We start from the raw sequence: 21040 nt of genomic DNA on the forward strand, positions 1-21040 counted from the left end.
ATTATTGAAAATATGCATTCAGCCATGTTCACAAAATACAAAGTTAAAGCCTTTTAAAACAAACCAGCTGTCGAGATTAATAGAAATCATTACTTTTTAAATGGAATCAACTTTCACATTGCGAAGATTAAATTAGGGTACGGTCTGCTACTCTCAATTAAGCGTTACATTGACGTCATATCCGGGACGTCTCTCTGTGATCTATGGCGAACTTCAACTATTCTTCATTTTATGTGACACTCTGAAAAATCTCTTTTTTATCAACTATAAAGAAACCAAGAATGATACGATGCATGCAACTAAAAAAATCACAATTTTAATTTAAAATCTTGTTTATCTTCCCAAGAAAAAAATGACCCATATTTTACTCTCTTTTTTCTTTTTCTCGTTGTTTTACATGTAACTTTGTTAAATAGCTCTACTAATTTCAAGCAATGTTGATGAAATTACAAGGGTAAAAACGCGTTCAAAACTGTTACAAAGTGATATAGCAGAGAAAAGAGAAATAATTGCCAAAATACACCTGATATTGAAAATTCTAATGACAAAATTTTACGATGCTATCCCGGATGTTTTGTTCCCCTTGTTCTAAAACAAATAATAATAAACATTTGCATCAATTTACTTTATACGTTCTTAAAGAAAAGAAAAATAACTGCAATTAATGAAGAAAAAAGTAAACTTTTTAGGCAATTTGGCACTTCTCAAGTCAAGAAAATTCAAACCAACAACAAAGAGAATTTCTTGCTACATCAAAAGCTTCCAGGTGTCATACTAATCTGTAAAAATACATCCGAGTGGAACTATATTTTTGCTGTACAGTTTTGATCATAGGAAGCAAATGAAAAAAAAATCAACGCTCTACATTCAGTAGTTTGAAATGACGTATTTTAAGTAAAAATTACAAAGATGGGCGAACAAGGGTGCGAGACGCCTATAGTTTCAAATGTATTTAAATCTAATTCAGTTTGTGAACTCGGTCTTTAGAGCAAGTTCTTATTATTGACAGATATGAAATTAAGACAAACAATATTTTTCTTCTGTGGAATATTTTCTCGGCAAAAATCATTCTCTGGTAAAAGTAAACTTAAGGATTTTTTTTTTTTTTTTTTTTTTTTTTTTTTTTTTTTTTTTGAGAATTGAACCCAAACCATAAGAATCTTGAGTAATTTTTTTTTCTAAAAGACTGACACGTTACCCACAACAATTTTAATCGGCATTTAAATCTTGTTTTGTGATATTTCCCTTGAATAACCGGACTTCAAATATTTCTCGGAAATATATGAATATTGTTTTATAAAAATGTATTTTTAAGGTAGAGTGGGTCCGTGCTCCATGTTTTTGTTAAGCAAAAAATGTATATTTTTTCTGCATACTTTGAAGATATACGTTTAAAACAATGGAGTGATGGTCTACTTATATGGTAAAATTGTATTATACCATTTTTATGACCATTTTTGCCTTCTGTGGTGTGTGCATGCTATTTCATAGACAAATTGTTTTAATACTTGTCAAATTATTGCAAACTGTGGCAATTTTTTTTCCCACAAATTATACATAAATTTATCTAATTTTTATTATTTATATCTTATAAATATTGAGGAAAAGTTTGTTATAATTGAGATTTCATTTTTACTTCCTCATTTTTCGAACCACAGGCATTTCGCACGTTTTGTATGCCAAACTTCTTTTACAAACAAAAAGGAATTATCATGCATGAAAGAGAAAAAAGCAATCATGTTTACAAGTGTGTAATATCAAATTAGCTAAATTTATATGATTTAAACACATGCCAGTACGAAAGCAGTTACTGTAAATTTAGCGCAATTTCCTCAACAATTGAGTAGTGAAATCATCCCCATCAACTGAAATAATCTTTTGAGTATATAGCTTCTAAATGTATTTTAAAGAATCATATGTAGCGTTTACTTAAATTGGCATACAAGAAGCTGCGGCAAAGGCGCTAAAATATGATAACCGCTAAATTAAGCATGTTTTCAATAAAATGTGGGATATTTTCACACATAGTTTGGACTGTAGGGTATTGCTGCCTAACAATGCTGTGACAAAAGCTTAAAATATTGTAAAATGAATGACATTTTCATTTATAAACAAAAATATACTATTTGTCCCTCCAGTAAAGTCCTAATTAGTACATAATGTATTATAGTACTGTAGTATATTATTCTCTTTGTTAACTCACCTGAGATATATATTATCATCAGACATGTATACTTTAACTGAATACACATATATGTATATAAGTCAGATGGACAAACGGGTAGAAGGTATATTTGCCGCTATATCTTTGATATCTTTGGACAGATGATCTCGATGAATCTTTCCTCCTACCAATTAACAGAAAGGAACTTTGAGATTTAACTTAAAATACCGTATATTGATAAAACAACTTTTTGAGAATAAATCAAATTTGATTGCTAGACTGACTCTTTTTCAAAAGCATTAAAGTTCACCCGCTTGCTTGGATTGCTTTGATCTTGTAGTGGTTCATACCTGGATGTTTGCATTCTTGTAGAGTAAATTTTTAATTGATTGCCTTCATCTAGACGTTAATATTAATTAAATGCTTGTCTTCTTGTAAACTTTATTACTTAAATACTTGCCTTCTTGTGGTGGTAAATACTTAAATGTTTGTCTTCTTGTAGATTGATTGTATGTTGTTTTACGTCCCGTTCGAGAATTCTTTACTCAATAGAGACGTCACTATATACCGGTGAAGGGCTTTAAATTTTGACCTTTACCCGGCACTGAGGGCCATTGAGCAGTGAGGGTTCTTTATCGTGCCAACGCCTACCGTAACACTGGGCCTCGGTTTTTAAGGTCTAATCCGAACTTTCATTTCAAAGTTCCGCTTGGCAAAGAAACAGTTGCTACCAACTTTTCATCGACTTAGGTCAGTCGCGGTCGTGATTCGAGCACACGACCTTCCGATCACGGAGCGAGCGCTCTACCGATGTTGATGGCGTCTTCTTGTAGATTGTTTGTTGTTTAACGTCCTTTTCGAGAATTTTTCACTCATATTGAGATGCCATCACTTGCCGGTGGAGAGCTGCAAATTTTGACTTATGGTCGGCACTCAGGGCCATTGAGCAATGAGGGATCTTTATCGTACCAGCACCTATTGCGACACTGGACCTCGGTTTATACGGTCTCATCCGAAGGACCGGTCACCACGTCCCACAGTGGGATTCGAACAAGCGAGGTAAGTATCAACTCCTTACTCCGCGGGCGACTCTTCTTGTAGAGCAACACTTACATGTTTGTCTTCTTGTAGACGTTATTACTTAAATACTTGCCTTCTTGTTGTGGTTAATCCTTAAATGGCTGTCTTCTTGTAGCGGTTAATGCTTGTCTTCTTGTGGAGGTTAATACTTAAATATAGAGTTTATGTCTCCCAGTTGATTCGATATGCAAAAGCATGCTCTAGTTCGAACAATTTCAAGAACGAGACAAACTATTGAAAAACAAGTTCATGAAACAAGGATATCAACAGCCTCGTTTGAAGTCAACATTTCGCAAGTTCTATGGTCAATACAATGCCTTGTCAACAAATACAATTTATCATTTAGTCGAATGGTGACTGACTTTTTTTTCAAACTGATCGTTAAGCAATTATTTACACACTGAATTGTCTTTTTCCGTTTACCAGATCATGACAAGGAGCACACGGCTGGTATGACTGATCGACAGGGGATGGTTACTTCTCCATGGCACCTGATCCCACCTCTGATGATTTTTTAGAGGTTCCTGTTTGTTCTGCTCCCGATTTGTATTGATTCAATGGATTTTTGAGCTTGATCACTGCTCGTTATCTCCATATTTCATGCTTGCTTGCCTTTTTGTGGAAGCAAATACTTACAAGTAAATGCCTGTCTTCTTGTACCAGTTAATACTTAATACTTGCCTTCTTGTATACGTTGTTACTAATTGTTAGCCTTCTTGTAAACTTAATTACTTAGATGCTTGTCTCCTTGTAGACATTATTACTTAAATGCTTTCCTTCTTGTAAACTTTATTACTTAAATGCTTGTCTTCTTGTAGACTTTATTACTTAAATGCCTGTCTTCTAGTAGACGTTGTTACTTAAATGCTTGTCTTCTTGTAGACGTTATTACTTAAATGCCTGTCTTCTTGTAGACGTTATTACTTAAGTACTTGTCTTATTGTAGGCTTTATTACTTAAATGGTTGTCTTCTTGTAGGCTTTATTATTTAACTTCTTGTCTTTTTGTAGACGATATGACTTCAATGCTTGTCTTCTAGTAGATGTTGTTACTTAAATGCCTGTCTTCTTACAGACTTTATTACTTAAATGCTTGCATTCTTGTAGACATTATTACTAGTGCTAAAATTCTTGTCTTCTTGTAGACATTATCACATAAGTGATTGTCTTCTTATAGACATTATTACTTAAGTACTTGTTTTCCTGTAGACGTTATTACTTAAATGCCTGTTTTTTTGTAGACTTAATTACTTAAATGCTTGTCTTCCTGTAGCGGTTTATGATTGCCTTCTTGTAGCGGTTAATACTTAAATTATTGTCTTCTTGTAGCGGTTAATGGTTGCCTTTTTGTAGCGGTAATTACTTAAATGATTTTTTTCTTGTAGCGGTTAATGCTTGCTTTCTTGTAGCGGTTAATACTGAAATGATTGTCTTCTTGTAGATGTTAATGCTTGCCTTTTTGTAGTGGTTAAAGTTATATATGGCATATCTGAACTTGAAAAATAATGATACGATATTGAGTGTAAACATACATGATATATGTTATTCACGTTCAAATTAAAATTTTCACCGATTTTGAGTTTTTCCATCGTTAAATTGGCTTTAAATGTGTCATTCATTTAAATGCGGAGTCGGTAAATAAATCGGTTATTGTTTTTAAATTTTTAATATCTTTGAAACGCGATTGATTTAAATTGTGTAATTTATATAAAGTAATTAAACAAATAGAAAGATCTTTTTAATTTTGGTTACCTGAACTTATCAGAAAATACGCCATATATGACTTTAATGGATGAATTCAGTTTTCAATAAAAGAAAAAGGTCAGCCATGATAGCAAACGAGAATTACTTTCGTTGAAACCTGTAGTTAGCTGATATGACTTGGTTGATGCTATATCTCACACTTTTCAACAGAACGTTATAATCAAAGCGCATTTATGGCAATATACATGTAAGTGATTTATACGCTGGGTGCAAATATCCCATAATAGATATTGTTCTATGAAATGAAAAAGATAATATGACATCTCTTTTTCTTTCTCTCTTCAGTTTGCCTTCAAGATAATTCTTGGGAGAAACAGTAAAACGTATTTAACGCAATTACTTTGTGTAATAATCTTTAGGATAGCAATTCGTGTTCAACAAACTGTTTTTTAATTTAATGTAAATTTTGATTGTCAAAAGTACATGATTCTATTTATTGAAAATTACAAATTGAAAAGTAGGTAAAAGCCAAAAGTAATTCTGTGATTTATTGACTTTTAAGTACTATACAGTAAGTCAGTTACTTCATTCGGGAACTAAATTAAAAGGAGAAATTGTGGAATGAATATATCCAATACGAATGTGATTGTAACAAAAAAAAAGTTTGCAGAAAATTATATCACAGTGTTACGCCACTGCTTAGCGCCATTTCGCATTTTAATTTAAATGCAAGCTTTAAACGTTCGCAATCATAAATGAATTATAAGCTATTATACTTAAATATGATATAGTCATGCAAATACAGCAAATTATCTCATGGGACCTCTAGCAGACCTCCCCGAACGAACTAAATGTTCATGTATTTCCCCCCGATTTTTGAGAATTTAAGTGGCTAGCAAAAATGACAAAGCGCACATTAATGTCGCTTACAGCTGTTTTGTACATCCATATCGAAAAGAAACTTTGCATACAGAATTTTTATTACTTACGTCAAATACTTGACATTTGATCACTTGTTACCGAACGAAAACACAAAAATTAAGTAAATTCTAAAACGTTACAAAGAAAACTTTCATAAAGTAAAAGTTCCAAACATTTTCTTGGCGTTTCGTGAAAATAAGCGGATGTTTAAAGGGCAAGTTAGGACTTGCGCATTATGTTTACTAAGATAAAGTTCGAAAAACAACTCCGATATTGTGAGTAATTAATACTTCTTTATCATGTCTCAGCAATTTACTGAAAGCACCCAAAAACACTCGCATTAATATACTGAAGAAACTGCTAATTTACGTCCTTCTTTGAACTCGACAAATAAATTTTCTTTATCAAAGACAACGTAATAAAGGCAATGGGAGAGTGGGCTAGTCGGCGACGGAGGAAAAGAGGAGATCGAGTCAAACAAACAACTCACTTAACACCACGGGGTAGCGAATAGGTGACGAAAGCAAGCTAATGTACTTCAATAGAGCTCACACTTCTTAGTTTCTGTTAATTCTTTCGTTTACATTTTTTACCGTTCTCCTGACCAATACCATCTGCCTATCCAAAATATCAAATCGTTAGATTTCTTACATGTTTATATTTTACTACATATTCACGTTTCATTTCAACTTTTTGATGATGCATACAAACATCTAAATGGCATAAACCTATAACCTCTTAAGCATAGAAAATGCTGTAAGCACCAAATTAATTTTCCCATGCTATTCAAACACTTGCTTATATACATAATCAGGTCCGCAGAAATCAAGGGACCCCCTCCTCCTATAAGTTTCCCAGTATATACCACGCAATTGAGAACCAACATGTCACCTCATTAATATTGTCTGATGATATTTTCTGTCCAGGAAATTCTTCTGCTCGGTCGTGGTGCCACTTTCCCCGAAATTGCCCCCTACAGGCCTGAAAATACTATAGATTATAGATATGTATACTATGGTTGGTTCGGTGTACCTCAAATTTTAATCTGTCACAGAGTACTGAAATTGAAATTCATGTATTTGCATGTGATGATTAAATTCTAACATTGATTTGTCACAGTTCAATTTTTGTGTTTTCAAGAGTCCAAAAATTAAGAATATGATAAAATGATTTTTTTTATATTAATAACCATATCGATTATAAATAGGTATCATTAACAGCGAAAAAATATTTATGTAAAGAGCATGAAAAATATAAAATTATATACATGTATTTCTACATAGTATATATTTAGAAGTGGACAATGACCTTTATGCCCATGACGTCATGCGTTTCCGTCCCAGTACATTACTAGGGTGTGTATGTAAACAGTTTCGAGGTAACGTGAAGTAATATGCCTCAAAATTTGGCAGGATTTTTACTAAAGCTGTATAGAATTATGTAATCGATTTGCTACAAGTTTTATAATAGGCGTTAACTTATTACAAAGAAACAATAATAAAGATGATTCATTTCGATAAGAAACATTTTCATCGTCCAAGGAGTGATCATGAATAAAACTAGATTTCTCTTGAAAGATACTTATGCCTTCTTAATCCTCTAGGTCGCAAATGTATGAAATTTACATTATTTATATTTTATTGGTTATTGCTTCAATTTAAATACAATAGTTTGAAGCGTAATATTTGATAATTTTGTAACTTTCTTACATGATCTGAATTTTTAGATATCAAATAGTTTGGAATCGGAAAAAAAGATAATGTCAAAACGGAGAAGAAAAAAACTGTTGTATAGCATTACAGTACTGTAACAGCAGAATGTTATAAGTCGTGTCATACTTACTCTCTGTGTAAGAAAAATTAGGCGAATATTGAAAGCAACACCTGAAGTAAAAAAAAAATATTCTTTCAATTGCAGTGAAAGGTTTTAATTCCAGTTAACGAGATGATGCGATGATGATGGGGGGAAATCTTTTCTTTTTTCCCGTGAATGTTGAGGAAAACCAAGTTTTGATCTCCCAGCGTTTGTTTATTAAATTCAATTTGAGCATTTGGCGACCACACAAGACAGGATTATAAAGTTCTAGCACGTGATTGCACGTCCAATTTCTGTAGCATTTCGAGCATACATAGAGAGAAGCGTTTCGTCTTAGTACGTTCAGTTTGTCAGCAGAAGGCCAATATCTCGCTTGTATCTCAGCTCTCTTCCTGCGCATCAGATAACACACTATGATATACTGCCTTCTGGAATCCAGCTTATAATAGTTACAAATCAAACGTAGGACAATATGTAGTGAATTTCTTACATTGCGGAATAGATTAATATAATCTGTGAATTGTTTGATACAATGACTATCCACGGTTCTGCGAGGGGACAAAGTTATCCACGTGGGGCTAGTGTTTCTTCTTACTCCAGCACGGGTTCAGGGATGGAGCAAACGACACCTCTTCTCCTGGAGCCCAACGATTTCAGTGGCGGATCACATTCGAGGTCTAGTAGTGTAAGAGAGCAAAGGGGTACACGAGGAACTGACTCCTCCAGGGGACTTCTGCCTCCTACACCTGGTGTTATTAGAGGCGGATCATTTAGAGAACCTGGAGAGTTAAGACAAAAAGCGGAAAAGTACAGGAATCGAGGAATTGGTCCTCAAGTGTGTGATGAGAACCGTGGGGGTCCGTCGGGGAGTTCCCCCGATCTATTGTCTGTGTCTTATGAGGACGTTGGTCGCGGAAAACCGGACCCAAACCTTCGGAGGGTCCGATCATTTAAGACAACATCAAAGGGCGTGGTGAACAGAGGGGATTCTTTTCGGAAAAAAGGAGGAAGGTGTGGTGGATATGGGAAGGAGAGCCCACCCCGCGGTCTAACGCCCAATGTTAGCCCTCATTTGTCGGGAAGTCCTCGTTTACCTCCCAGACCACCCTTGGAAGTGGACAATAACCCCTCTTATTTCAAAATAGTGGCTCTTGGAGCACCCGGGGTCGGGAAAACGGCAATCACCAATCAGTTCATGACTTCCGAGTACATTGCATTCGACTCCTCCTTGGGTGAGTTATGTTTGATTAGTGTCAATAAATATATTTCTTCTTATCGAATCGATAATTGTGGCATTTTCGAATGATCTATTATATACATAGAGCTTTTATTAACGAGGAATACATATCATTAGTACAGCGTGAATGATATGATTGGAGAGAGAGAGAAAAACGCTCAGGACTACGGACCAACCAATGAAAAATTAGTAAACTTCCTTGTATTCTTCTATGTGTGTGAATAACATTATTGTCCCCGCACTTCATTTTTTTAAATGTTCTTGACATACAGTTAGACACAATCTTAAAAAATCTTAATGAGATTAGCCTGAAATTCCATTTCGAAGTGTTTCCTTTGACGTTTTGGTCTTCGATTTTTGAAACATATTCCATCCAATCCTGCCTTGACATGACGTCATTAACCAAATCACCAAGGGAGTTTGAGGCATTTAATTGAAATAACCTAAGAGACTTAAAAAATATTAAAAAAATATTTTGTTATTGAGACACAATAATGGCAAGCTATTCAGTAAGGAAGCGATTACAGAATTATATAGCCAATCGCACACTGAGAGGCTGCTATATCGAGCGTGTTAAAGTACATAAATGTTTTTCTAGGGTAAATGGTTTCCTGGAAATGTCAGACAGAATATCCAATCTTTACTCAGTTTAACACACATAATACGGTGTCAAACCTTTCACTTCCTTTACCCTTTATAATTGTTAGCTTGCAAAAGTTGTAGATGAAAAAAAAAATCAGAAATACCCATTTTTGTTTGTTTACACCTAAAAGGTACATGTGTATTTCAAAATATATAAAAGCTGTACACTTCCATTTATCATCTTACTAATACTTTTTCCTCATAAAAGTCCACGTCTGAAATCTCTTCGATTCCGTCCATTTCTGTGAGTCTGGCTTCTGCCAAGCTACAGATACTGGATTTTTTTTTTGTATGCGTTCGTATTTTACACCTCAAAGCTACTCACTTAATACGGCATGATTGACAGGTTGACTTTTGGCTCTTGGTCATGTTATCACAGTCTGTCAGTCTGACAGACATAAAAAATAAACAGCTAATTCTAGTGTATAAGGAGATGATTAAACTGAAAGATCACATCATATCTAAGTATTAAATGTTCTGGACAGGCCGCATATCGTGATGGTCAATGACGTCAGAAAAGAAATACATTTCTCGAATAATAGAACTTAATTGTAAACCAGTGCAATATGTGACAAAATAACTTTCCATAAAATGGGAAGGAGAGAAAGCTTTATGTAAGAAACAACAAATAAACAGAAATGGATACATACTATTCTGAAACACGTACTTTCATGTCTTTCAAATACACTGTGTAGTTAATTTTATTAAATCGTGTATGTTTCCAGACGGGTTCGATGTCCGGTAGTCATTTGTGTTTTTCTATCTGTACCTCAAGTGCTTTGTTTTGAACGTTTTGGTGAAGTCATTAGATATTAATTGTTGGTAAAAGTTGTAAGGTTTCTTACGACAAGGACCAACACTTGTTTACTGGAGGGCCATACTCGATACTCCTTGGCTAACGAGTCCAACACGAACGTCTCAAAATATATTATTGCCTCAGTCAATCATTTTTTCCTAAGTATAATCATCATTTTTTTACGATAAACATATAGAATTGCATGAATATTCCTTTAAGAATAAGACCTTGTTCTTGTAAAAAGAGAAAAATGATACTGCAAAGCCGTGATTTCCGTTTATTTCCAGTACTGGCATTCTTTGCAATGGCTATCGCAGACATTCTTGGTCATGTAGTTAATTAAAATAAATATGTGAGGCTTGAAATCAGCGGATAAGATTTCCGATTACCTGAAAACTAAAGCATTCAAAGGAGGCCAAGAGGTTCATTATATCGGGAAACATTTGGAGATGAGTAATTTTCGGTTGGTTGCGTAAAGAAGAGTTGTATCAAGAGGATATGAACTTGACGCCTACTTTGCAATCATCAAACTATCAGTTCTTTACACTTTCAATACCCAGCATCCAAAATTAGATTTCGTTAGAGATCGAGAAGTAATTTTAATTTGAATCAGAGATTTTCTTCAAGGATAATGTAATGGGTTTGGGGGAAACTAGATTAAGAAACTGCGTAATGACCCACTGATCTATATAACACAAAGAAAAGTTTATTTCAGCATTTTCAAATGAGCGTATAGTATACGCATTTTCCAATTTTGCCACTATGCTTTCTGATAGTATATAACGTGGCGCAAATCAGTAAAACTTTATGTTGAATGGTTCCTTTAATGATTTCATATGTTTATAATGCCAGTGAGACACAAACCCTTCACAAAGGGTCATGTAGATGGACGTGTGTTAGTGGCAATTTATTTAAGTAAACTGGCACATCACACATTCGATCAATTTAGATAGCTTCAATCCTTTAAGTATCAAATATAAATTAAAAGGCTGTCGCGACCCTCCAGCTAATAATTTGTAGTAAAAAAAAATCAGGAATATTATAGATATGCATTTTGTTTTCAAAACTCTTTTCGAAAAGAACCCTCATGCATACAATTTCAAGAAGTTGGAAAAAATCATATTATAATGCATTTCTATATCACGATATTTAGATAAACATGATGACTGATGAATTCAACGAAGAGAAATTTGCCAATATTTTAGGGCAATACGAATTTCTGAAATACCAATGCTAAAAAGCTCTTGGTGTTCAGCAAGACAACCACGTGTAAACACAACATCAATCTCCCATGTCTGACACAAAATATCAACAAAACCTGCCCAGAGTCAGGGAGGAAATCAGAAGAAATGCTGTTTTATCATTTTAAACTAATACAGTATGACAGGCGAGTGTCTCCTTCCCCTGAATTGTTACCAACGGACAGAAAGTGGATGATTATGTTTTTACAAGCTGCCATTTTCTTCTGATATTTATACATATGGCAGTATTCTAGAAAACCAATTTGTTTAGATTTTACGGTTGCAAAAAATTCAAAAATAACCTCATGAATCACTCAAATCTAAACCATAACAAGTGACCGATTTGGAATTTAACATCAGTAACATGGAATCAAGAAAACTCAAACATTAACTCTCTAAGCAGCCACTCTGCGGCGCAATAAAAGCAGTATGAACAAACATTAAAGAAAATGCCAACAAAATACCAATAATTAATTGCTGTTATTAAAATAGCTCTATCTTCGAGTCATAACATAAAAAAGGTATAAATCTCTTCATGTTTTTGACCTTTGAGTTCTCCTTGCAATTTTTTTTGATATTTTTTTTTCTATTACAGATCAAGGGGAACACGAGAAAACAATTTGTGTATTACTGAATGGCGTAGAGTCCACTGTGGAAGTTCTTGACGGCGCGGACATGCAGGTACATATCAAACGAGAACAACTTACATGTACCACAAATAGCAGATTAAACACACCATTTTTTAAAATTTGTCTACATTTGATAATCAATACATGATATGATATTTTCTTTTTCTTCTACCTGTGTATCTAAATTATGTCATGTTGCTATACCGGGATATTTTGTTTAAAGTATTAAATTCTAAAAGTTACTAGAATTTTGAAAGCTTTCAATTAGTTTTTAGTGCGAGAAATTGTGCAAGCAAAACGGAGCTTGATTTAAACTTCTTCCATATATATGTATACTACGAATACTTTTTCAATAAATGCAATATATGGGTTAATCGGTGAGTAAAGTGCATGTCAGTCATTTATTCCTAATTAGTTTTAATGTGTTGTTTTTATGTATGTATGAAAGGAAGAGAAAAATTCAGTAATGTGCTTGAAAATCCATTTAATTTGCGAAAATATTCTGTAATGCACTAAAATATAAAGGTATCTACATGCATATACGGAATGGATCTTTGATGTTGGTTTGGACATTGTAGAGTAGTTTGGAGGACATTCGGGCTGATGCTTTCCTCGTGATATTTTCTATCGCTCATCGAGATACGTTCGATGCCGCAGTTCAGCTACTTCAGGAGTTGCGCATGGACCTGGGGACCGACAGGACCACGATTCTAGTTGGGAACAAATCCGACCTGGTTAGAAAACGCAAGGTTACAACTGAAGGTAGGGTCATAGCCATTAAAGGCTATAGGTTAAATCACATCATTCACGTGTCATAGGTTTAAAAGAAAAATGCTACCTCACACCAAAGGGCTTCTCTGACTCTCTGCTAGCGTCTACAAAGTAGTCCCTGCATCACCATCGTCTCAAGCCACGGTCCGGAGTCCGCATATAGCTCTCTCCTACAGAATGGGAGAGGATCGTACATTTTGGCAGTGGTTTGCGACGATGCTGCATCACATATAGGGTAGTATGCGAAGAATTTTAAGAAAAATAGTTCCATACAAAATGCATTGATGTTGTCGTGTGTGTATGTACACATTTTCAATATGAAGAGAAAGTATAAAGTTGATATAGGAAAAGTATCATTTATAATATAATGCTTATATCCATTGCCTCCTTTGTAAGGAGGAAATTCTTCCAAATCATATGTCAATTTTAAATATTTTTATATTCCCAACAACCAAAATGAATTTGAATTACCATATCTATACTGGATTCCGAAACTTCATAAAAATCCTTACAAACAAAGATACATAGCGGGCTCCAGTAAATGTTCTACTAAATTTCATTCTTTACTCCTCACTAAAATATTAACAGTAGAGAAGGAGAAACTTCAGGAGTACTGTGCAACAATATATTCGAGAAGTGGTGTAAACAAGATGTGGATTCTTAAAAATTGCGGGGAACTTTCGGAAAATTTAAAATCACAACATTTTATCAAAAATAAAAAAAACAAACATGAAAACTTACGATTTTTCTACTCTATATACAACCATTCCCCACGATAAATTTAAGTCCAGGCTTTTTGACATCATTGACAGCTGATTTTTCAATTAAAATGGAACTCGTAATTTACTTACCTTGTCATTGGTCATTTGCAAAATTATTTTGTTAAAAAACATTCTGATTGTACACACAAGTACTCTGAAGTTGATATTAAAAGATGCTTGAGTTTCAGATTGACAAAATCTATGTGGTTTTTGGAGACCAGGTCTTCCAACAATCTGTTGGAATTTCATGGGTACCAATTGCGCCATTTTATTAGGAGACCTATTTTTGTATTCATATGAAGCAGAATTTATTCAAAATCTTATACATGAGAAGAAAAAAACCCTTGCTGTGGCCTTCAACTCGACATTTAGATATATCAACGACGTATTATCAATTAACAATAGTTATTTCCATTCATATGTCGACACGATATATCCAGTGAGCTTGAAATAAAAAAATACCACAGAGTCTGACACATCTGTTTCATATTTGGGTATTTTACGAGAAAAAGACGTTAATGATAACCAAACAAATTAGCTTTATGATAAACGTGGAGAATTAAACTTATCAATCGTCAACTTCCCTAACTTATGCATCCTCGCAAGCCAGGGGTCCTGAGTAAACACGTTGCCGTTGGACCCCTGGTCCAACGACAACGTGTTGACTCAGGACCCTTGGCTTGCGATGACGTTACTTATGCAGCAATATACCATTATCACCTGCATACGGGGTATATCTCTCAGATGATTCGATACGCAAGAGCATGCTCTACGTATGAACAATTTCTAAAACGAGGTAAGTTATTGACAAACACGTTGGTGAAACAATAATATCAACAGTCTCGTTTAAATTCATCATTTCGTAAGTCCTATGGTCGATACAATGACCTTGCCAGCAAATACAATCTATCCTTGTTAAATGCTGACTGACGTTTTTCATACTAATTGTTAGGCCATTATTGAATATTCGACGGATTTTTCCGTTATTTCCCGATCATGACAAGGAGCATCCGGTGGGTGTGACCGGTCGGCAGGGATGCTCACTCCTCAATGGCATCTGATCCCACCTCTGATGTTTTAGAGGTCCGTGTTTGCTCTGCTCCTGATTTGTATTGTTTAAATGGACAATAAGTTGTTCATTATCTCAACGTATTTCATTAATGCAGAAATGGAATTTTAAGTAAAACATAACCTGTTTTATACATGTTATACATGTACAAGCTTATTGTAAATGATGGAAGTGAAGCTTGCATACGGCGCCCTCTGGACTAAGATTAAAGTTATGGCATATATATGCGAAAATAATGTGTCGTATCCGAACTAATGTCAAATTAAAAAAAAAAAGACTGCATGGCAATGGTAATAGTAATATTCCATTTTAATTAAGGAGTCATTGTTTCAATATTAAGCTCACTGGGAATTTTCAAAAAATCTTTTTCAAAAACTTCAAAATTTCTGTTTTCAAAATTGTATGCAGGCAGTTATATGAAGTTTAGCTTCTTGCTTTGTAAAATCACTGCGTTAAATTCATAATGAGTTACTTTACCATTCTCCGAACTGCCGCATTGGTTTAAGAATGTTGTCCCATGGTCTCTTGTTTAAGAATCAAGATAACAGCCAACGAGGTTCCAAACTGGTTCAAAGAACCAGGTTCAACAAGAGCCTTATTTGGCCCGCTAATCTCTGATTTTTTTTTCCAATTTAAATGGTCAGCAGGTTAAAATTTAAAATAAAAGTTGGACTCATGATGACTACCCATCTGTTTAAAAAGTAGTGTCATTTCATCTTAAGTATAGTTATGTATTATGACCTCAAAAACTGCGACATTACTCCCATTCTATTCATTTTTTTTTTTCGAAAATATGCACAACCTCCGATTCAAAAATTATAACATACCAATAGAAATGTTATTAAAGTTTATCATAAGTTGACTCCTTTATACGGTGGATATTGGTCATTTGATATTAATTTCATACAATTCAAAAGGCTCGCCAAGGCAATCATATAATATGATTGATATTCAACCACAAACCGTTGAAGATCCTATATTTATGAGCTGTACTCATGCAGAATACTTAACTGAGTGCACTCAAAAATAACAAAAATGATTTTTTTTTTTAAAAAAAATGTCCATATAATTCATGAACATGGCAATTTCAGAAGAAGACCCTCGTGAAATTTTTATGGGTAATGAAAGAATGGGACCTCAGCTTTTTGAAATTGGACTTAAGGTTGGAAGTAATTAATTGGTCTACAGACAGGCTTATATTTAGGCTTATAAACTACATCTTCGCTAACCAAGGGTTTTTGATACGCTACTCTCCTCATAAACCCTTGGCATACGGTGCTGACAAAAGACGGGGGTTGTTTTTGTCACGTGCTCATGATTCTTACCAGGTACGCACAGATTGCGTCATCGACAGAAATAAAAAGCGTATTTAAAAAAAAAATGTTTTTAAAGAATAATTAACAAGAAGGTATTGAGTTGTGTTAATTTGTTATTTAAACGTAAAAATGCAAATCTACATCTTCAGTATAGATTCTTAATCACATATTTTGCACGTTGCTTTAGAAATTGGATGACGCCATATTGCTATTAATAGAATGGCATGCTATCTTACGGATCATTGTTTACTTGCGTTTTACATTACCGATATTAAAGAGTCAAGATATATCCCGAACGCAAATATCGTCATTTACAAAAACAATTGCTGATTGGTCGAACGATGTCGATCAACTCCAATCACAACTTGAGAAAAAAATCCCAACTTTTTTTAACACCGTATGCCAAGGGCTTATGAGGAGAGTAGCGTATCAGAAACCTTGGCTAGCGAAGATGTATAAACTAAAGCTCGTAAAGTTTGGGAGTTATTAACTATCAAAACAACATCGAAAAAAAAAATGTTATATGATTATCAGACGATTCATTTCTACATGATAGTTGTTTTTCTATAATTCGTAACGTAGTAATGACAGCTGATACATGCACATATATGATAATGCAGGATTCTAGAATCTTTGAAATAGACACACCTAGCTTGTTCAACTGAGCAAAGGTAACAAAATTTCACCTGGTGGTGCTATTTACTTGAGATTGTGGGTAGATTGGGTTTCCAGTTGCACGGCATTGAACGAGTGGTGATCCGAAACCGGTTCAGTGGCCTGAAACTCAGAGGCAGTTGTTGCATGTATGGAGGAAATTCAATCTTGTGATCTGGAAGAAAATTGAGAAATAAAAAAAAAGCATACAGATTATAAAGAAACGTTTTTGTCTGTTTTGTGTTTGGTTAGTTGTTATGTCCCTACTAGAATTTTCACTGGTCTTGTGACGTCACTAATTGTTGGTGGAAGGCTGCAACTTTAGACCTCGGCAAAAAATTAGAAACGTTAAAGTATGTAATTATTGAGCAGTAGAAAACGTCATCTTAAATGTGACGTATGTCGATTTCTTGCCTAGTTGACGATCTCGTTTCGCTAGACTACAGCAACAAAAAGGATACTTTTTACTAGTATAATTTGTGATGTATGCGGCAATAGACTTCTTCCTGATGCACGGAAGAACCCAATAAAGCAAAGTTGTCTGCCCTTTACCATAGATTAACTTGTAAATGGCAGCATATTGGAACTATAAAGATCATTACTTTTGTTGATTGAATGTCGGGCATGGTGGCTTTATTTCACGAGCTGACATCGTTCTCTGTAGGGGATTTGAACTGGAAAAAGGAATCTGCTTATCTGCTGAATTATACGGTATATTACTCATTTCAATGACGTCTGGCGGCCTTAATTCTGGTACAAAGCTCTGTTGATCTCTAAAACTTTCTTTGGAATCAATTTCTGATATTAACATAGCTGGTACTTCAACCGTGTTTCAAAAAACATTAAATAATTTTTAAACTCACGAATGCACTAAAATTCACAAAGTTGAAGTCGAATTAATATGACGGATTGAAGGAGTTAATATTATCTTAGATAAATTTAAAAAGAAAAAAATTGATAGCAATCATTTTGCCATAATGCTCTAAGAGATAGGCATTATATACATGCACTAAGAAACGTGCACTCTGGGTCGATACAACAAATGAAAAGGTCGAACACGCTTGATTTCGTGTACGATAAAAGAACATTATAATAAAAAAGTTATTTTCAGCAGATGATAAAAAAAATCATATTCATATGCATTTTTTGTTGTAACATTTCTGTTAAGGTTAATAAGAGCGATCTGGAATTCAGTCAAATATTTGAACCAATTAACTTAAACATGTTCCTAATTAGACGGCCCTAACATGATGAATTTTCACAGAACGAAATAGTGAGAACAATACAGCGGTTTTGGCAGAATGTTGTGAAAAGATGAAGACTTCACGCAGTTTGTATGTTCTACGTGCTATTCTCCCAAAGATCAAGCAATTATTTTTGATTTTTAAGCGATTGTAACTTCTTTTTTTATTTTTATTTTTTTTTGTTTGCATCTAGTTTTTTTCTCTTTGTAACTTTGAATTTATTTTCTTTGACTCTCAAATTTTCGAAAGAGTTTGCTTAGACGACGTTGCCTCCAATCCAGTTGTAAGAACAATTGGCAGTGGAGTTTTGCTATGTATACATATCAATCAGTATCATTTTCGTTGCTGTGTATATCTGTTTTATTTAGATATTTTGCGATTTATGTGGTTAAAATGTCAATTTACGCAGGTACTCTTTATCAAAGATGAAAATGATCTATCATCTGTAAGGGTCGATAGTTTACATTTGAAAGCAAACATACAGCACCTAACATTCTTAGAAGTTCGCTATCTACGTCACAGGATACTCTCAGAAAACACAAGCGTCTATGCAAATTGAATAGATCCATTGTTTAAGTTTATACACAAAAACTAAACAATTCTTCATTTGAAGCTAACTGTAAGCAGTCGTGATTTTTCAAGTGTCCGTTGAACTTGGAAAAAGGCTCTTTTCTTGTCTGCACTTAACGATTTGGCAACTTATCACGCCAGGTGTATTATGCAGGTGAAAGTGAAACGTCTGCTTGAAGCTGATCCATGATTATTTAAGAAAAATAACAAAATCACTGGAAACTAGTCGGTAATTATCCCTGCAGATGTTGGTTTTTCCTTCAAACAAACATGGCTGAAAATGATTGATTTAATTACAATTCAGGACCGTATAGTTAAAATATTTCAATTTTGAATCGTAATGATAACAGAGGAAAAGTTTATGTCATATTCAGTTGTTTTTACTGAAGCTGCTTGCATACAATTGAACACAATTTTACATGCTATAATATTCCACAATCACCTGCATATGGTGTTTATTTCTTCCAACTGATTTGATACTTAAAGAGATCATAAATGTTTAAATAGAAGCAGACTACTGACAAATAAGTTGACGTTATAGGGTTTTCAACTCAGCATTTAGGGCAAACTCTGTTGTTGTTTAAATGCAAATACAAATCATCGTTGAGTCGTATTTTGACTGACATCTTTCCAGTTCTTATTTTAAGGCCATTGTTTTTAAACCATTTTGACTACAGATTACTGAATACTTCGTTTACCTCATCAATACAGGGGGTCCACGTCGGGTGTGACCGGTCGACAGGGGATGCTTACTCCTCCTCGGCATCTGGTTTCACCTGTGGTATTTCCAGAGGTCCGTGTTCACGATTCGTAATCTTTACCTTTCACATACTATCAAGTAGTTTCCTTTAGTTGTTGTAACCCACATGCCCATCCTTAACTTTTTTTAAAAACAAAGTTTTAAATAATTCTATTTGATAATGAAAATATATTTGCATTGTTAGTAACCTTGACGTGTTTTAAATTGTGGCATGTATTACATTTATACTATTTTTATATCGCATTATATTTTTATTTACAGAAGCACTGGAATTGGCCCATCAGTTTGATGCTAAGTACACCGAAACATCGGCCGCACTGAATCATAACGTGGACGAGTTATTGGTGGGGACTATTGATCATATCCGTCACAAGTTAAATCCGTCCTTACCGGAACCGGTTCTGAAATTAGACACCCGGAAATCTCATGCATTGCGTGTTCCATCCTTTATAGGACCATTTGAATTTCTCAGTCGGCTCTTTCGAAGAGGTAACAAAAAATCAAAGAAGTTCTAAATTACGTTTGCAATGGAGCAGTGAAACGTTAATCAATAGGCATCGTCATTTTTCTAAACGTACTCGTATATTTTGTCAAAGCACACGACTCAGTTATTTTTGTTTGTTTGCCTTCATTATTCGAGAATACTTTATGATGCTGAACTCAAAAGTTTTTTTTTAATTAATTTTGTTTATTTACCAATACGTACATAAACTATCCTTATTTTAAGAACAGAATAATTTTTTTCTTGAATTCATAATAATAAAGTGGGAATTTTTGAAATACTAAAAGATAAAATCAAAAAAAGTATACTACCAAGCTTGATTGGTTACCATAAAAAAGCTGCCATTTTTATAGGCAACAAACAAAAATATCCTTAATTAGTCACATAAAATGCAGTTGCGCCGTTCGTCGAGTTATCCAAGGTTGTATTGTAACGTCATTATGAGTTAAGATAATGTTACGGCTATGCTAACTGAAGAAATAGTATTAATCTGGTTTTGCAGACATGTAATGATTTTTATTTACTTTGTCAATTTTTACTGTTTTATGATCTGCAATATGTTAGATATTTATGGATGGATATTACATTGTATTTTGTTACCAAGAATGCAACTTTTAAGTTTAACTCCTCAGAGTGATCAATGCCTTTTCACAAACACGTGCTTGCTTCAGCTAATCTACATGTAAAAGAAATGTTAAGGTCTATTTATAATTCAGACCCTTTTGGTACTTTTATTACTTCTTTTAATTAGATAATCCAAAAGAAAAAGCAAATTAATTTGTTTACTTGAACAAAATGCCTCCTTCATGAAAGGGGGTTTCATTACCTGCCAGCATCAATTGTAAATTCTGTTTTTGAGTGTAATTCTAATAAAAGGTAGATTATTTTGTTAATGTGGTAAATTAGTTTCCTGAAGTTTGATCTTCTGAATAAACATCCGTCTGTGTGCCTCTATTTTAATCTGACTAAATTACCTAGATAGCAATGATAATGGCGGAAAACGGCAGTGAAGAAAATCAAAAGCAGAGAGAGGGGTGATTAAAACAGATATTTCTGTTCTGGTCTACCCCAAGATCATATCATTCCATCCATAATGTATCTCGGAGATAGTTTTTTCTAAATTGTATTCAAGATTTTTTTCATCGTAGTTTTATTAATATTCCAT

At 34.1% G+C, this 21040-nt stretch overlaps 1 protein-coding gene across 1 annotated transcript; it reads left to right on the forward strand.

Annotated features, from left to right (window-relative positions):
- Positions 1 to 7949: 7949 nt before the first annotated feature.
- On the forward strand, positions 7950 to 20768 carry LOC133197495 (uncharacterized). Its single transcript, XM_061333568.1, has 4 exons — positions 7950 to 8915; positions 12195 to 12280; positions 12807 to 12990; positions 19635 to 20768. Exons 1-4 carry the CDS (start codon positions 8216 to 8218, stop codon positions 19886 to 19888), a joined length of 1224 nt encoding a protein of 407 aa, XP_061189552.1. The 5' UTR covers positions 7950 to 8215; the 3' UTR covers positions 19889 to 20768.
- Positions 20769 to 21040: the final 272 nt, after the last annotated feature.

Source organism: Saccostrea echinata, unplaced genomic scaffold, assembly GCF_033153115.1.
Source record: "Saccostrea echinata isolate AGI-Se365-2 ecotype Australia unplaced genomic scaffold, CSIRO_AGI_Sech_v1 ptg000030l, whole genome shotgun sequence".
Classification (NCBI taxonomy): domain Eukaryota; kingdom Metazoa; phylum Mollusca; class Bivalvia; order Ostreida; family Ostreidae; genus Saccostrea; species Saccostrea echinata.